The following is an 18,846-nucleotide window of genomic DNA, read 5'->3' as shown; positions in this document are numbered from 1 at the left end:
AATGAGAAAATGGAATGGAAAGAGAAATGGCATTCCATTCCATCCCCATGTGCCAAACAGGATATTGATGTAATTCTAAGCGATTGGAAATTGTGTTTATGTAAAAGGTGGGTTAGAGAGTCAATTAATGTGGAAGATATCTCTAGATAAAATTATTAATTTACAAAAAATAAAATGCACTTTTCACTTTTAGGTACATGAACTTATACTAGGCTATTACTACCGGTAAATATTATCATGAGCAATGGCCAATAGATCTTTGGGCTGATCCATCAACTGGAATCATACTAGATATTATCATTAGTCGAGGAGAGGATAATGTACTAGTAAAACTTGGCTAGTGAAAATCCTACTCCTAGTCCTCATGAAGACTCTCCCTTCTCTTGTGCTTTCTTAAGATGTCCCATAATTATAGACATTTGCTCTTTGTCCTCTATCAAGCTGTGTCCTTTGATATCGGTATTGCAGAATTCGTATCTAACTAGGGAATGTGTCCGCACTTCGCCGTGGATACAAAAGTTCCCTCAAATACTTAAATAGATGCAATATTAAAAATATTATTTGTGGCTTATATTTTATATATGACTATAATATCCGAAAATAATAGACTTGGAATGTTTATGGTAGTACAGATAAAGGGAAAAAAATATTACTCGTAATTCAAAAAGTGTGTGTATTATAACTCCTTATGCTTTGTCTAAAATTTATTTATAATAGTTGTAAAGCTATGTTCTATTTTATTAGGCTATGTTCTCAATCGATATTTGTTAAGATATTGAAATATATGAAAATAACTTATCTAGTATTTTTTTATAAGAAAACTATTATGATATATCATGACTTATTATATAACCAAAGTGTACACCTAAAAGTATATGGTATTCTAAATTACTTTTGAACACTTGTTACTATTACAAATGCATTAAATGAATTACAAAAAAAAACTCCATTATATTAAAAAAACCTTATTAACTCTCAAGAAACTACCTATATATTCAATGTAATTAATTAATTTCCAAACAAAAAAGAAAGTCCTCTTCTCTTAAAATCCACATGAACCTAAAACACATATTTCGGGAAGAGAATGGAAAAAAGTACTTGAAGTAAACCCTTATTGAGCCACTTTTCTTTCTATAAATGTATAACTTAATTTTTACTTATTATAATATATCATTACAATTTTATCTATGGCATTAAATTAATTGTTATTATTTTTTCAAAAAATATTATTATGATATATTATTCTTTAATAATTTTTTTATATTACCACATATGGAAGGTTTAGCCTCGGGTGGGAGTCTTGTGATTGGAGAATATTCACGATTGGGAGAGATTTATTCCTTAGTGGGTCATCCTCACTCGAACCTAGATTAATCGAATCTAGTGGACTTTCGAATATTAAGTGAAACACACCGAAAAATCACAAATAAAAAGTGACGATTTAAATTGAAAACTAATTGTTGAACGAAAAATTGGTGACGAATTGAAATAAACTTTTTATTAGTGTGGATTGCTCATATTGGTTTTATTTGAGTAGGCGTTTGTTGTCCTTCGATAATTCATTGGGTGCAAGTTTTGTAATTGGAGAAAATTCACGATTGGGAGAGATTTATCCTTTAGTGGGTCGATTTCGCTCGAATCTAGTTTAATCGTCCTAGTAAACTTTGGATAGTAAGTGGTACACACAGGGAAAAAAAATGAAAAATACTTGAATTTATTTTTTTATATAAAAAAAGAGGAGGAATGGAGAGCGGGTGGGAAAAACCCACACTCTCGCCCTGCCCTTCCTATGGGCCTCCTTTCATATCCTTTACTTCCAAGCATCCGCGTGATGCCACGGGAGAAAAATTGAAATTCTTGATGTGATTATTTTTCATTTTGTGTAGATTAAATTACATATTAGCTCATACAAATTTTTGTCATATGAAAATATCCCATTAAATATCACGAATATATAGTCTAATTCAATATTTACGATATGATCTTTTTATTTGAGGTATATAAAAAAAATTGTTTCTACTAATACAATGTTATTATTTCAATATAAACTAACTTAATAATATAATCTTATAACATACTCATATAAACATAATCATGATGCATTATCAGAATATGTATATAGCATTTTATTATCGTAGTATGTGCATATCCTACAAAGTGATCATATCTTACTATTCTTTTTAGTTATTTCAATGAATTAACTAATTTGTAAAACTGAATATGCATAAAATACTTTTATATGTATTATTAGAGTTTGATAAGACGTTACATTTGAAGTCATAATCTTTATATAGTGATTTTCTTATTAAAATGAATAAATCGAGATATTGAATTTTCAATTTTCAAATATGGATGTGTGCCCTCAAATGAGCTTTTAGGAACTCAAGTTCTCTCTTGGACAGTAAATGCACATATTACATAAAATATGTTTCTATTTTTTCATGAATTTCGTGATCACCATCTAATTTATCTCGGTTAATTGTAAGTGAGATTCAACAGAAGATAAAAGATTGGGACCGATAGAATGATTTGAGGATTTTCGCAAATGCTCATTTTGGGTTAAAAGAATCAACGCTGCATCAAATTAATTTTAGGGGGAAAAGAAAAGAAAAGAAACAAAATTCAATGTGGGACCAATGGGAAGAATTGATCTCTGGCATCATGTGTGGGAGTGAGGCGCGCTACCAGGGAAACTATTCTTTTAGGAATGCTGACTTATCATAAACATGTTAACTTGATAGCCGTCCCAGTCAATAAGAAATTTAGTTTTATTTACTAGATACTAGATTCATGTACTGATCAATGATCTTAGCAACGCAAAGCAAAGCCCAATAGGCCCTACATATGACCTGCTAAACCCAAAGCCGATCCTCAAATCAGGGCTGCTGCATTGACAATACTTCCATATCTATAGCTGTATCTATATCTTAAGCTAAATGAGAGTTACAAAGGTAACTTCTCCTTTAGTCACTTGTCATTTATCGAGTGGATAAATAAAAAATTATTTTAAAGCTCTCTCTTCTTTGCATTTTTTGCACAAATAAATATGAGATATTTTAAAGAGCCTTTTTAAAGAAAAATTCAAAATTTTTAAATTCCGATTCTTTCCTTTTCCTTGATGATGGGAAATTGAGTAAGTTCTTAGGTTACAAATCCACAAGTAATAGAGAAACAGAAAGGTGATTGATCATTAAGTGAAGGTTTTGGAATGAGGAGCTTCTTTTCTTTTCTTTTTTTGGCAAGAAGTTCATCAAATAGTAGGGAACTAGTGGTCATGAGTGATATGACGAATAACTAATGACGCATGAATAATATGACGCATAATTAATGATGAAAAAAACATGTACATAGACACATGCTGGAGAACCAAGAGCAGTAGCATCGCCGGGGTTGGTCAAGGTAGAGCAGGCGACAGCTTGACCCATTTCGGCATAGGGCTTGACTCCAAACGTGGTGAGCAGACCAACTCGCGAATGCCGTCCTTCCGTCTCTGACGCTTCTTCCCGCTGTGGTAACAGGAAGACTCTTCACCTACTTTTGCGCTGCCTTGTCCATCAACACCACCAGATTTGTCCTCTTATAGTCTCGCAGGAGCCTTCGGTGAACTTGGCAGCTCTGTTCGAAACAACGAGGAGTAGGACGCCTGCGAAGCAAGCCAATGTGTTGAAATGCCCAGCATTTCCGACATCGCTGTTGTCAAAGAAATAATTAAGATGAGGAGATGAGGAGTTCATGGCACACTAAATTCAAAGGAGACTGGAATCCTACCTATTCTCCACAACAGATCTTGCCTATTTGAATCCCTTCCTAGCCATTCTTGTATTTCTCTTGCCTGAAGTACACAGCCAGGAAAAAGGATGGACAAGAGAAGTCACAAGAAGCCAAATCATGTATGCTACCACAAAGTCATGGACACTATGTAAAAGGTTTTACCTATATGAGATTGCCTTCAAGAGCATCTCAACTATAGGCTCCAACTTTTCCACCTTTTGTTTCAATTGTTGAATCTCATCCTCCTTTTCATTTCATTGTGAAACTCCTTCAAACCGAAACATTAGGAACTCGAATTTGCAAAATCTGTTGGTCATTGATCTATACCGAAATATGACATGTGTCCAAACTTGTCATTTCCTAATACTCTTGAAGCCATGGCATGTGTCCAAACTTGTCATTTCCTGTTACTCATGAAGCCGTATCTCCTTGAGAGGGTCACCACTTGTTGCAAGTTCGGCGCATGCTTCCTTCAGATTGTGACATATCTTTACTAATTTTATATGGAATCAGTGAAAGTTATATCTCTTAGTTCACGAAAGTTCGAAATGAAGAAAACCGATTCAAAATTGTATACAATTACTTTATCTGTAAGAATTCGTAAATGTCTGATCACGAGCAGCTAGCCATGAAAATTGGCATACCCTCTATGGGCCTGGTCATACCCATATTCGTCGTGTAAAATTTCACTTAGTCTATAAGTTATTGGACCCATCTCCAATCAAAAAGTTCGAGCCAGTAAATTGTGGTATTCAAATTCTGTTCCGTTTGGTTTCGCAGTTAAAATCACAAAAATTTTAACTTTAACTTTAACTCAACATACTACATAACAAAAATACACATTTTCCAAGTCAAAAATTTTAACTTTAACTTTAACTCAACACACTACACAATCATTTGTCCTTCTCTACAATCAAAATCAAAATTACTTTAACTCTGTCAAACGCACCATAATTATAAACTTGTGGATTTCTCTTTAATTTTTTCATGTGGGACAATTTCTCTCAACATCCGCTCTCGCATAGCACCATGTGGTCCTTTTCACCCTTTACCTACACATGCTACGTGAACGCTTAAACACCCACCATCAACAACTTACCTCAAGCTAGGCTCTCCTCTTTTCCAGACTCAGGTCTTAACTACCTCGAGATGGGCTTCCTTTTCCACACTCGGGGTCAAAGCAACTACAAGCCAAACTTCCACTTTCGAACTTGGACTTCACTGGTCACAAGTTCCACACTCAGGCCTTGCATGGTGTGAGCCTCCACGCAAGCTCGAGCTTTTGGTTTGAGATGGGCTCAAGTCCTTATTGGTCCAGTGAGAATTTTACTTAGTATCAGAACGGGACGATCCTGCTACTATTGATTAAAGCTTCCGCTAAATTAAATACGTTTTCCGGCGAGCCCGGCAACCTCAATTTTGCGGCCAATCCATTTTTCTCCTACCCCTTCCCCAGCTTTCCTCGCCTACTTAGTTCGTTTGAAATAAATCTCTCCTCCCTACATATTCTCTTTGTCTCCTGCTTACTAATAAAAATACTTTGAACTCTTTTGTCCTACCATAGAGGTAATCAGTCCCAAATTTGAATTGCCTGATTTTGAGATTTTTTTTCTTCCCTCTCTATCCGGACTCGTATGCGGAATCTCTCTCATAATATTTTTCCAAGCAGGTTTCTCCCTGCTCCATGAACTCGAGGATAACATTTTATAAGCCGAGGCCACAAAGAAAGAATCATAGCACTTGAGATTCTAACAGTACGTTTGGTTTCAGAGTTAAAATAACTGTGATTTTGATTATGGAAAATGACAAATGAGATGGAATTATAAATTTGACTTGGGAAATGTGTGTTTTTATTGTGTAGTGTGTTGAGTTAAAGTTAAAGTTAAAATTTTGAAATTTTAACTTTGAATCCAAACGGAGCCTTGCGATATGCACCGTCATCAGCCGTGCGTGGTTTACACGTGGCCACTTTAAGAGTGTCACTATGGCTCAACGGAGGACTAAACACGTGCCAGTTCCAGTGGCCTTCAGCTTTAACGAAGTCGGCCACTAGACAGTTGCGCAAATTTTCCCGAACATGAAGTCGAAATAAATCAAGAAGGGATCGACCATCGAGTATCCAAACATCCTCCCAAAATCTAACCGACCCTATCAACCAGGCCGTGCCATGTCAAACTGAATTTCAGGACCTTACAATCGATTTCCATAGCCAAGAATCTGTGGAAACCAATGAGAATCGCAAATATGACGTAACTCTTCCCAGTTCCTATATATTTCCCTTTGAGCATTCTTGCCCACAGCTCATTGGGTTGGGTAAGCATATTTCAACCAGTTTTGGCGAGAAAAGCATCATTGAAAAGGCTAAGGTTATGCATGCCTCGCGCACCATTTGTTGTAGGTTGAGTGACAGATGACCAGTTCACCAGATGAATTTTCCGATGTTGATCAAGATGCCCCTATATAAAATTCCTGCAAATCCGATCAAACTCAACGCAAATATTACTCGGAAATTTCAAACATGCATGGAATACCTCGGGATGGCCTGAAATACAGTACAGAGCGAGCAAGAGTCACACGGCTTGCCATCGAAAGAGACGATGCCACCCATCCACTGAGATGCGCATGAGTCCTGTCAATTACTTGCTGAAAATGGACTCTGTGTATCTTTGCCATGGACGATTGGAATGCCAAGACATCTCTTTAGATCAAAAACCTCCGCTTACTCGCTGACTTCAGCAAGGAAAATAAAATTTCATGCATGCCTTGATACGCACAAAGAAAATATTATGCCAACTAGGAAGGAGCTCGCGCTACGCTGCGGTCTCCAAAAACCCCTTTTGCCCGTAATTGATATTCTCATATGATCGAAGTATGAGGACGAATATTAGTAATATTGAAAAGTGTACTAACAAATTAATATAGCATTACTCATTTTAAAACTGATTTAACATTCTAATTTCAAAATTATTTCAATTTTGTGAACATATATGAACGTGGAGGAAAAAAAAAGAGATAAATATGAAAACACAAAAAGTTTATACGAAATTTTAAAATTGATGATTAAATAGCTTTTACATGAAATGGAAAGAAAAATGAGGAATGTATTTGAATCAAAAGTTTAAGATTAGAAAGAACAAAATGCAACAAATTAAAAATTCTAGTAAGTTTATAGAAATCCAAAGAAAATTGTAATAAAGCGACATTTTCAGGAAAGGTTCGTGAAGTCACGTGGCTCTCTGAGATTAAGATAGATCGATAGTAATATATAATCAGAAAGATAGATTATATTTTTCAAGTATTGGGTTGTTAAATATCAGTCTAGATAGATGTTATTTATTAGTTATGCTTTATATCATATAGCATGTTTAAAAGGATAAAAACAGAGAGTTAGAAGAACTGAACTAAAGAAATCAAGCTAAGAAAGAGGGAAAGAAGAGAATAAAAAAAATTTTGTATTTATATTTCTTTTAACCTTATTATATAGTGGTGCTATTTCGATCCAGCAATTCTTCTAATCACTAATATACTTGTTTATATTAATAAAAATATTTATATGCTTATATTCAGTATAATATTTATATATTATGTTGTTACTTCTTAAATTACAATACTACACTATGATGTTCTTGCTAAACACCTATATTGTCATATAAAGTATCAAAAGTATCTACGAAAAAAATTTCGTTTAACACTATTAGGTAAAATATATCTGGATATTTGAGTTAATATATAAATTTAATATATAGATATAGGAAGAATGATTTAGCAGTAATGATTATTTGTTTAAACAAAAAAAGAAAAGATAGACGAATGAATTGGGAGATCGATTAGAACTGGAGACATCATTATGGAAAAATATTATAACATTGTAATAACACCCACTTCATTGTTATTTTCTTCACAAATTAATAGAGACAAAAAGTTGTGTGTGACATTATTTAGAGAAAAAATATACACGAATATTAAAATGATACCTTACTCCATTTTTGTAAGATGTAAAATATTTTAGTTATTTAATGTATGGATAGTCAGGACATTTTAATTTTGAGATTTTTTTGGAGAAGGTAAGAAGAAATCAATAGAGGGGATAAAAATGAAAAAGGAAATGGTGGGTAAATTTTCAAAGGAAAAAAAAAGAGTAGATTAAAATGAAAATGGAAAAGTAAAAGGACACGTGTCTACAATATGACTTAAGAATGCTAAACGACAGTTTTATTTACATTTGTTAAAGATATTTCTTAGGCCGCAGAGTGCTCGATGAAATGCCACTGCGGACTGCTTTTGTTTCGTGTTGGGCTAAACCGATGTAGCCAAGTACACACCTTCGGCCTCTCGCTAAATGTTAGGCAACTGGCTTCCATTGATTGTGTGAATTTTGATTGCCTCTGGTTAACTGAGACTGCGTTCAACAGTGCGATCAGCAGTGAAATATTTTTTTTTTTTTTCGTTACAATAAAAGGCTCATAACCTAATACAAAAAATGAAAAGAAAATCTAAATAAAAGGACACGAATAGTCCCGTTGACGATAATCAAACCTGAAACCTCTATATTACTAGACGAGAGTGTTAATCACTGCACTACACCCCCTTTCTCGAAATAATTGCTTTTTAACCACAACTTCATTGTTTTGTAACTTTTGTTCTTATCAAAATTATGTCACTTGATTATATATTGAAAATCGCACAAAAACATAAATTTTCTTTTTGACAGATACTCTCTTTTGCGGATAAAATATTAAAAAAATTTCAAAAATAATTAAAAAGTTCTCTTGATAAATTACATAATTTTATGTCCAACCTTTCTGTAAACGAATAATCACGAACCCGTGCCCCTCTACCGAGCTCTAAATAGCAGCTCAAAACGTTTGGATAGGACCAAAATCCAACAAGAGGACCAATCCGTTACCTTAGGGCTTAGAAGAACGCTCTGATCTTCAGCTCGCTCTAATTAAGAGCATTGATTGGCGTTGAGTGTTCTCTGACATAATTTCGACCGCAGATAAGTAAATTCGCGAAGCAAAATCTATATTTTATAGTGAGCATCAGCTGAGAAAGGAGACCGCCTTAGTTAACGACTCGCCGGCAAGATAATGGTTGCTAACATGCATGAGGAGTAATTGTAGCAACAATGTTGGAGAAATGAGATAGCTTAAAACAAAATTGAGAAACAGATGAGATCGGACCCAGTTCTGCATGAACACATATGCACAAGTAACCATTCTATTCCGTATATACCCAGAAAAGGATTACATGAGATCACTAAAGTTTGTTTGTGTTTGTAATCTCAACTCTCAGTCACAACTCATACCACACCTGGGCGGCCAAAGCACTTCATACATTATGACCCCAAACAAACACCTCCTCTCAAATCTAAGCTAGGAAACATACGTATGTATGCATCGGCATCTATGTAAAGAATGAAAATTCTTTAAGAACAAGGCGATTACCTTTACAAAGAAGGCCTACGAAAGGAACTTCTGATTTTGTTGGTACGATCGAAGTGATCTTCTGTTTCGGTTATTGGATGAAATGAGGAACCCGCAATTCTTCAGATGAGGAAGGCTGCAGGGCCCGAATCCTGACATTATACTTGCATGGAAAGGACACTTTATCAGAAGCAGGCAAGTTTGGTTCATCCGAAATGAGCCGATCTGATAAAGCTTTCTGCCTGTAAGCGATTCCAATACTATGGCCACATTTTCTGCAGAGAAGTTTGGTTCTTCGGCGGAATAGGCCCCAAGAGTGCTTTGAGAAGTAGGGGATAGGGATGCATTGAAACTCATCAACCAGAGTAAATCTGCTCTCATCAACATTGAAGAATGATATAACCCCTCGCTTTATGGACTTGCTGTATTTGGATCCAATCGTGGATGTGTTCCGATTCGAGGAGCTCAGATTTAGCTCATATCCACAATAGCCGCAGCTGCATAAGCAAGAGGGCATGTCACATTAGAAATTGCCTTCATTGTCACCCTTTGTAAGAATGGCAATAAAAACAGCTTATTTGCTTTTAGTATACACCGAATGCCTTGTATTTCGACAAAAAGTTCAATTGCTCGCTTTTGTTCCCATCTAATCTGCTGTTTATTTATGTTCAATGGGACGGCTCAACCCCAGAATACAAAGTTCTCTTTTCATAATGCTCGCCCTAAACCCTTCTCTATATGCCTAGACACAAGTTATAGGCAGCACAGAGAATTCAAGAAGAGATGCAGCTTCAAGGACAAAGAGGAAAGCATGTTACATAGATATTCTAAAGTAACAAAGAGCTCCTCCACTAATATATACGAATCCAAAGACACAAACAATGGATTGAAGAAACATTCTCGCGATCCTCGGCTGCCCAATTTATCAGATGGTCCATAGGTCACCATGTCTTCCGTAATTTGTTCCAAGATCAATGGCAAAACCACACAACACCACTGATCAACTGAGTCATGGAATTGAAACCAGAAAATACATCGAAATCCTACTCTATCAACGGATATATACATATGTGCCAATAGTCTTCAATTCTCAGCTACAATCCAACAAATCCACTCTGGATTTTGGCCATGTTAGAGATCACATATGCGATGAATTAACCCCGGGAAGTCAATTTCAAGTACTGAAGATGACAATTTCTAGACCATTAGGATCACTAAACTTCAGTGAATCCACCAAAAAGATAAGGAAGCATCTCAAATTATCTGCTCTTTTTTTTTTTGATAATTACAATTCATATTTTCTTAATTCTAACAAAACCTCAGCTGTCACAGTCCTGTCAGCATCGCTTTCTCGGACAAAGAATCCCGACCTAACAAGAGAAAAAACGGAACCTTCTCCACCCAAATCATGAAATCACGTAACCCCCACCAAATTCTGCTAACTGTAACACCTCAATCACACGAAGAACCTATTCTTCTTCTTCGCAAGCAAAAAGGAATCAATCCTTACCTGTATCTGACATCTCTGACAGAAGTACACGGGAGGAACTTAGTATCAGTCTCGCCGCTGGGTGGACCCTCTCGGACGCACCCCGAATTCTCCATCTCCGACCGGGGGAGGATCGACGGCTCTCCGTGATGGCGGCAGAAGTATTCACTGACAAAACGAGGCGCCGGAAAAAATCAGGACCCTTTTCGATCGGCTGGGTGATCGCGAACAGCTAACGAGTGGCGACTGAGGCGTCGGGTGTTATCGCTGCTCTTCTGCGTTGCGGAGTTTCCAGAGACAGAAAGAGAGAGAGAGGGGGGGGAAGGGCTATTGAGGAAGGAAGAAGACGACGACCGACAAATAATTCCCCCACGCTCTCTGCATTTTTTATTATTATTATTATTATTATTATTATTATTATTATTTTACTTGTTTGGTTGGGCTGCGACGAGGCCGAAGAAAAAGGATAAAACAGCTTGGAAGAGTCTGTTGGGTCGGTGTTTTTGGTTAAGATGAGAGCGTGTCAACCGATCGAGACGACTTGTTAATTGTAGTACCGACACGTAATATTCTCGTACAAACTATTTTTTGGGACGGATCACTTAGCACTTCATGATTGATATGCATTAGTCCACTAATAAGTAAAATGTTGTCAATTAAGAATTTCTTTTCATTCTTAAAATTCAAATCATGACTTTGTGCGAAAAGAACATATTGAACCATTTAAAATAATTTACATCGATTTTCGTACCCGATTAATATCAATAAAGGATCAATTAATGAAAATTGGGATAATTTGAGTTAGCTGTAATTTTTAGCCGGTTACCCCAAATAATGAATTTCTAGTCGACGGACTTTTTCGAGATATGTGGCATGTTTGGTTTTATGATATTATTTTAGAATCACAATTCTAACTTAACTCTACCCATTACAAAATAAAATAATTCATATAAAGTCAAAGAGTGGGTCTCATTTATATCACTTTTTTTTCACAACAAAATAACATAACTCATACAAAGTCAAATGGTGGGTCTAATTTATATCACTCTTTTTTAAAATCAAAATCTGATTTTAAAATCCTACTATGAAATCAAACGCAAAAATGATTTGTATAGTGGGTTGTATTCTATGATTTTGAACTATGCAATACCTCTGGCCAAAGAGAAAAAAATTATGCAATACATAACGTTGAATCCATTTGAATCATTCAATACTCACCAATTTGATCCGATGCACATTGGATCTTGTCTTGCCTATCTTTTATCTTTTTAATATACTAAAACTCTGGTATATCTATGCCACATGTCAAGCTCATGTTTTTCTTTTCTTTTTTCACTTTCATTTTCATTTTGCCTTTTCTTTTTTATATATATTTATTTATTTATATTCATTTTTTCATTTTTTCATTTTCTTATTTGTGTATTTTTATATACTAAAAATTTATAGTGCATTAGTATGACTGAACTTGCGAAAATTGTGCTCCAACTATAATGACTTTTTTCAATAAGTTTATGATGGATTAAATTTGACGAACAAGAAAAAAAAATAAGGGTAAGTTAAAGAATTGGAGATAGAATTTGAAAAAAAAAACAGAGGATTGAACATGGGAAGAAAAAGAATGGAGAATAATATTAAGTGAGTAATTCTGTTGTTCAATTCCTCTCTTTTATTTTAAATCATATCATATTTAAATTAAGAATAAGTTATATTTTCAACTTTTTAACAACATCTTATAAATAAGGTGGTAGTTACGAAATCAGGACTTCACTTAAATATTAGAATAAGATGAGATGTGTATTAAAAAAAACTTAAATGATGGTCCTTCTTGTTGTTAGGATCTTTTTTGTATTTTTCTTATTTTGAAAGTTCTCAACAAACATTCAGTATTCTTTATTTACGTCATTTTATTCTTTCTTTTGATTAATATTTATTTATTAAATCCCACTATTCAAATCGAGATCTTTTTCTGAAATAAGAGTTAAATGATTCTTTTTTATCAAGCTAAAAATTTCCAATTTTAAACTGAAGAATTTGCTGAAAGATTAATTTCACATTGAATTTTTTCCTGCAAATGTATTAAAATCCATGCATCGACAAGAGAGCACATACGACAAAATAACTACACTAAAACACAAATCAAAAACATTAATACAACTATCATCAATTTTGAAAATTTAATGTGATTGAAAAATATGATGCACTTGACAACAAATTAAACATATATTATTTAAGTTGCTTCGACTAATGATGCTTATATTGTAACAATCGATTTACAAGTGAAATAATATCTTGGTACATTTTCTTCAATGAAATGATCTCAATTATTTCTTATTTTTGCTTATTTAGAGTGAGAATTTTAAATCCTTTTACTCCTATATATTAATAAAAGTAATTTTACCCAAAAATATTTTCTTACTTCTGCACCTTTAGACTTTAGTGAGAAAATTATGATAATATCTTTTGGTTCCATGACAAGACATGAGAATACCATATTATGATATACGGATACCGTATTATCATACATAAAATAAACTATAAATTATAAATTTTGAGAATAAAATTCCAATTACTAGATGTTTTCTTTATCATCTCACATAAATTTTGTTTAGCTACTTCAATATATAAATTACATCTACTAGCTCATATTATTTATATATTTGAATAACTAAAATAAAAATAATCGTATTACAAAAATTGTTTCTCCGTTCTCACAGTGAAACGTGAGTCTTACGCTAGTATTGTATAATATGTGTTCCAATTGGCAAGATTCAGTTGTCATACTTAGGACTCAGGCTCATTCGTAAACCAAAAGTTTAAGCTAATAGGTTGTTAGATCCTTATATCTCATGAACCCATGTATTTTCTCTCAATTTTTTCACATGAAATTACCTCCACTCGCCCTCACCATTCTCCACATAGGAGAGAAACCGTCCCACCACTTTCCAAGGCACATTTTCTTGAAAAAATCACGCTACAGCTCCTTGAGTGGAGGTTTTTCTTCGTTGATGTCCCTCGTCATCTCGAATAGCCTTTGAAGCACAAAGAAGGGGAGTTGATTGTCTAGAACCAACGGGTCATTGCACATTGTTCTAAGCACGCCTTCATCGGCGAGCATTTGATCAACAACTAATCCCTGCCAAAGATCGTTGAAATAGAATCAAACCAATTCAATCGATTTTGAAGATTAAAATAGCAATAGAAACTCAGTATGTTGCCACTACTTACACGTATCGCAGCAAGGTGATGTTGGAGCATAAACTCGACAATGAAGCACCCGTGGGTGACCATCATGTTGATGAACTCGTCGCTCGGAATATCACATTTTGGAGAGATGTCGTGATAATATGCTCTTACAAGGGCGTCGTATTGTGCTATGGCTTGAAAGAGATCATCCATAGTCGCACCCTTTCCATTCACGACCTCCATGAGGAACTGCTTCTTGTGTAGTTGCCCAACCTGCAACCATGAGCCTCTCCCGTGGTAGGGCCCAATTAAGACAAGATCCACGTGAAATGCCATATATTTTAATCTCTTCATCTATATCCTTAACGTCCTTCACAGGCTGCTAATGTCGATGGCATATTCATCACACATTCTTTGGCCATTTGACAACATCTGCATGAAAGCAAGAAGGAAAACAAAACGAGTCATATTGTAATCATGATTGAAGAACTCGATAATTAAAGTTGCTTTCGAATGAAGATGTATAGCAATCCACCTGATTATGCCATGTTAAGTAGGTGAAGAGGGAGAAGAAGAAAAGCAACAGCCATATTATAGAAGCTCACATATTTAACAAACTTAGAAATTGTGCACACGCCCTTTCGGTACTTTAACTTGCTAGGCTTGCCATTTTATTTATTTATCGCATGATTTAAGGTTGCACTCGACTCGCCCGTTTCGACACCGTAAATTCGAATAGACACTTGAACCGCCCACTCTCCGACCGGGATTATTACATGAATAAATATGCATCATAAAACCCTTACATTGTTCTCTCAAATAAAAGATAAATTACAATGACTGAATCCCGGTCAGTTCGCGTTCGGCCGTTATTTCACTCATGCTCACCGTATGATTTTGGAAAAGACCGGAAATTAAATTAAATGGGCGCTCGGTGTATGGGGGTATTGGACTCCGTGATCGAAGGTTAGGGCGTTGGACCCAGTGTGAATCGAGTCCTAAAGGATCGGGCTCGATCCGCATAACAAACAAGTGCAAAATGTAATCAAGCAAGCTCAAATAAACAAACAATGGGGTTTCTTATTATCGCCGAATTTACGTGAATTAATTGATTATTAACCCGGGTATATTGGCATACAAATCCTACCTTAAAACAAACAAAAGGGATGATAGAGAGGGCATGTAGCAGTCGGCATTATTTTAACGGACCCGACAGACATGATGTCCATAGTCAAGTCTCGAATGTGTGGGTTATTTTTAGATTATTCTGTATCGTGATAATGTGGTTTTTACAGGTTATGACAAGAGTGTTTTTACCTGAAAACCCAAAACCTAACCCTTTGCTTGACTATTTGCCCATGTTTGATTAAGCCGAGTTTGTGGTTAATTTGTTTTCCCGTGTTTTGACCCATTCTATGCACAAACCTACACTAGGATGACGGCAGGACAAGAACCGGTAGTCATGCCCTTGAATCGAGAAATATGTGTGTGCATGAAAAATCAAGATTACGTTGCACGTATCTCGGTGCTTTTAAAATTGTGAATTTTTTTAAAAAGGGCACGGCTAACAGTTCTTGAACTATCGACGTGATTACAGATTGTTAATCGGTTTGTGCAACTCATTTAAATGAGTCAAGTGATTTAATTTAGCCAAATTTAACGTCCCGATTATCCCGTATGTAGAATTTTAGGTTAATTAGAAATTTGCCGAATGCTTTAATTTACGGATTTCGAGTCGTCGGAATAGTCATTAGTTAACCGCCTGATAAACTCTAATTTCCAACCGTCTTGAAATTTAAAATTTTGATTTTAGGCCGAGTTTGCATGATTAAACCGATTCATGTGAGCTTACGATCAAAGACACATTCATCATTCCAAGCACAAGAATATGGGCAAAATGATCACAATAAAATTAATTCGTCGATTTTAAGTCCAAGTGATTAATTAAACCAGTCTTGGTTTATTTAGTCGATTTTATCCTTAACGGTCGAATGAGCATGAAGTTAATTCGTGTGGGCTCATTCTCACTTCAAACAATCAAATCTAAATCTGACTCTTTGAAAATATTCAAATTCGTATTCATATTGATTTCTTTTCACATGCCTCATTTCTAAAAGTCGGGTTTAATGATTAGACTGATTCATGTTATTTTCATCCAAGACACATATTTCTCATCATCACAATTCATGCGAGTATTGAATCGACAACACGACAATAACAAACAAATGCGAAATCGGTATCCACATAATCTCGGAATTTCAAACAAAAAATTCAAGCATGCATAACAATATGGGATTTAAATGAAATCGATAAAAAGGGCACCGGTTCATACCAAAACATGCATGGAAATCGATCTGGGACCGTCTTATCACCCCACAATACTCGGAAATTAAAAGACCTAACTCCTCTAAGGGTTTAGTGGATGACATACCTATGCCTTAAGAATGAAAATGAATCGGGGAAAGTGTGAGGTGAGCTGCTGGATACTCAGGTACAACAATAATCCGAGTAAGCCTTCCTTGGAGCTCGAGTGAGGTGAGACTGTGAGGAAAATGAGGGGTCTCTCCTCCGATCAGGCACGGGGTTCAAGGTTGTTAAGAGATCCATGGAAGTAGCTGTGGATGGTGTTCAAGAGGTGAGTACCCTAACTGACCCGAATCAACAAGGAAAAAAAACATGAAACCTTAAAGAAAGAGAAAGAAAATAAAAATAAAAATAAAAATAAAAAATTCAGGTAGTTTGCACAGTGGAATGGCTCTCGGGACGTGACCTTCGTGTCACGGGGAGAGTGAGGATCGTTAGAGACCCGTCAAGGAAGAATCGTACGACTCGCCATAGTCGTAGGGGTCGAAGAACGCAAGGAAACCCGAAAATCTACAAAGCTCGTTTCCATTCAGCTCTGGAGCGGGTGGCTAGGGACTCCAAATGGCTAAATGGATGTCACCAATGGATTCAGAAGGTCGAAAATAGGTGGGGTATGTATTTTTTCGAAGTTTGGGTGAGGGTAGATGGATATTTTGCCCGAAAAACGACGTTTTTTGACAATAACGATTTTTTTTCTTATTCTCTCCTCTGCCGCCCTCCTTTCCTCCGAATTCCCCCTGTTCTCTTCTCACTCTTCCTTTTTAAAGTTGCTGCCTCCATTCTGAATCAATGAATAATGAATGAGGGAGAGAGGCAAGAAGGGAAGGATGGTCCAAGATCGGAAAATTGCGCCAAAACGGGAAAACCGTTAATGAACTTCCTTTTTCTCCTCTGCAGCTGCATTTAGCCGAATTCTTGGCCCTCTCTTGAATATTTTTTGCTGAATAATGAATGTGTAATGAATGAGGGAGAGAGGCAAGGAGGGAAGAAAGGTCTAGATAGGAATGTTGCCCAAAATCGAGAAAACGGTTTAATGAATTTCCTTTCTCCTCTCCCTATGAACCTAGCCGTGTCTTCCCTTGGAAATGCTGACCGAAATCTGCTGATAGCTTGTAGCATTAATGAGGAATGAATGAGATTTCCGGCAAGAAAGGAAGGAAGGGTTTAGATAGGATGATTGTGCAAAAACCGGGAAAGCCTTCACGAACTTCCTTTCTTCTTCCTTTGCTGAATTTGGCCGAATTCTTGGCTCCTTTTTTAAAAAAAAAATTCGAAAATTCAAATTTAACGCGCTTCGAAATTAAAATTCTCGTCTTTGCAATTGGATGTCCAAAAAATGATCCAGGACCAGCATTGTGTTCAGAAAAATTTATGGATCAATGTTATGCAATAAAATATTTTCTGACCTTGAGTTTTCTTCCCGGATTTGAAAATTGATGTTGACGCGCGTGAAATTCAAAGACACCCCGCAAAAATATTTTTATAAAATTGATGTCACTTTTTCAAAGGCCATGAATGCTCGAGCAATTCGCTAGAAATACTTCCCTCATGCGGGGTGACAAAGTAATGATTTTGTCGCTTTGGAGTCGGTGGACCGAAATGGGGTGCTGACAGAAATATATAGAAGAAAATGAAGATCTCCCAAGTAATATACACATGCCTTATTATTACTAATGTACATCATTTGTATATATGTATACAAGAGCAAATCTAGGGAGAAAATAACTCAACGATGGAGCACCCGACAATGCGCGCGGGGTCGTTGGAGGACGAAGAGACTTGAGCCGCTGGAGCCGATGGAGGTGGCACATATGTCAGTGGTGATGGTGCTCCTGAATGTGCTGGCGGTGCACCCAAAAAAGCCGATGGAGGGAGATGGGCCGATGGTGCACCCAAATACGCCGGTGGTCCACCCGAAGGGGTTAATGGTGGTGGTGCATATATCGACGGAGGAGGTTGAGAATATGCCGGAGCCAATGGGCTGACTTCCTTGAGGAGGATGGGCGGATCGTTCTCCTCCATTCTCAGTCGTAGTTGGCTAGGGTCGCGGTGTGGTGTCGCCAGTGATTAGTAACTACGCCCACAAGCGTGTAAGCGCAAGCGCTTGAAATCCCGTCGAAAATAAACGCACGAAAATAAGTAAAGAGATGGAATACATGAGATGCATGAATTTTCAAAAACTAATATTGTCATTCATGTTTACTCGAAAAGTTCAAAGTACAATGCAAGTTTTTGGAAAATCAAATCCTTAGACAGTTTCCCACCGCGCTCGAGGTGTGAGCGAGTGCTGCCTTGGAAAGCACTAGTTCTAAGCGAGAGTCTCATGGAGTTATCTATCCTAAGGTGTGTGAGGATCTATGTGGGCCCTCTTCCTAGACCTCTCCATGGAGGCGCTCGCTCGAGCCAACTCTTGGTCCCTTGTCTTTCTTTGCGACCTCTTGGCAAAGATGATCCCTCTCCATCATGGTGCTAGCAAGCTCAACCATGGTGGCCGTGCTTGAAAAAGATGTCTGGGAAGGTGCGTCGACCTCGACAGGATCCTCGTGTGCTGGTAGGACCCAACAATAGAAGCGGAGGATGTACTCCTTTGTAGTTCGGAAGTCCTGCTCATCC

At 36.4% G+C, this 18,846-nt stretch overlaps 1 protein-coding gene and 1 long non-coding RNA gene across 2 annotated transcripts; both read right to left on the bottom strand.

The window, feature by feature from the left end:
- Positions 1-3,168: 3,168 nt before the first annotated feature.
- LOC116189111 lies at positions 3,169-4,050 on the bottom strand. Its single transcript, XR_004152319.1, has 3 exons — positions 3,934-4,050; positions 3,769-3,832; positions 3,169-3,690 (listed from the first exon to the last, which is right to left on the bottom strand). It is a non-coding gene; the product is annotated as an uncharacterized LOC116189111 (long non-coding RNA).
- Positions 4,051-8,958: 4,908 nt separating this feature from the next.
- LOC116189473 (uncharacterized protein At4g08330, chloroplastic-like) lies at positions 8,959-11,067 on the bottom strand. Its single transcript, XM_031519147.1, has 2 exons — positions 10,708-11,067; positions 8,959-9,694 (listed from the first exon to the last, which is right to left on the bottom strand). Exons 1-2 carry the CDS (start codon positions 10,800-10,802, stop codon positions 9,289-9,291), a joined length of 501 nt encoding a protein of 166 aa, XP_031375007.1. The 5' UTR covers positions 10,803-11,067; the 3' UTR covers positions 8,959-9,288.
- Positions 11,068-18,846: the final 7,779 nt, after the last annotated feature.

The sequence above is a fragment of the Punica granatum genome, chromosome 8 (genome assembly GCF_007655135.1).
Source record: "Punica granatum isolate Tunisia-2019 chromosome 8, ASM765513v2, whole genome shotgun sequence".
Classification (NCBI taxonomy): domain Eukaryota; kingdom Viridiplantae; phylum Streptophyta; class Magnoliopsida; order Myrtales; family Lythraceae; genus Punica; species Punica granatum.
The sequence above is the reverse complement of the archived record's forward strand: the minus strand, read 5'-3'. Positions and strand labels throughout refer to the sequence as shown.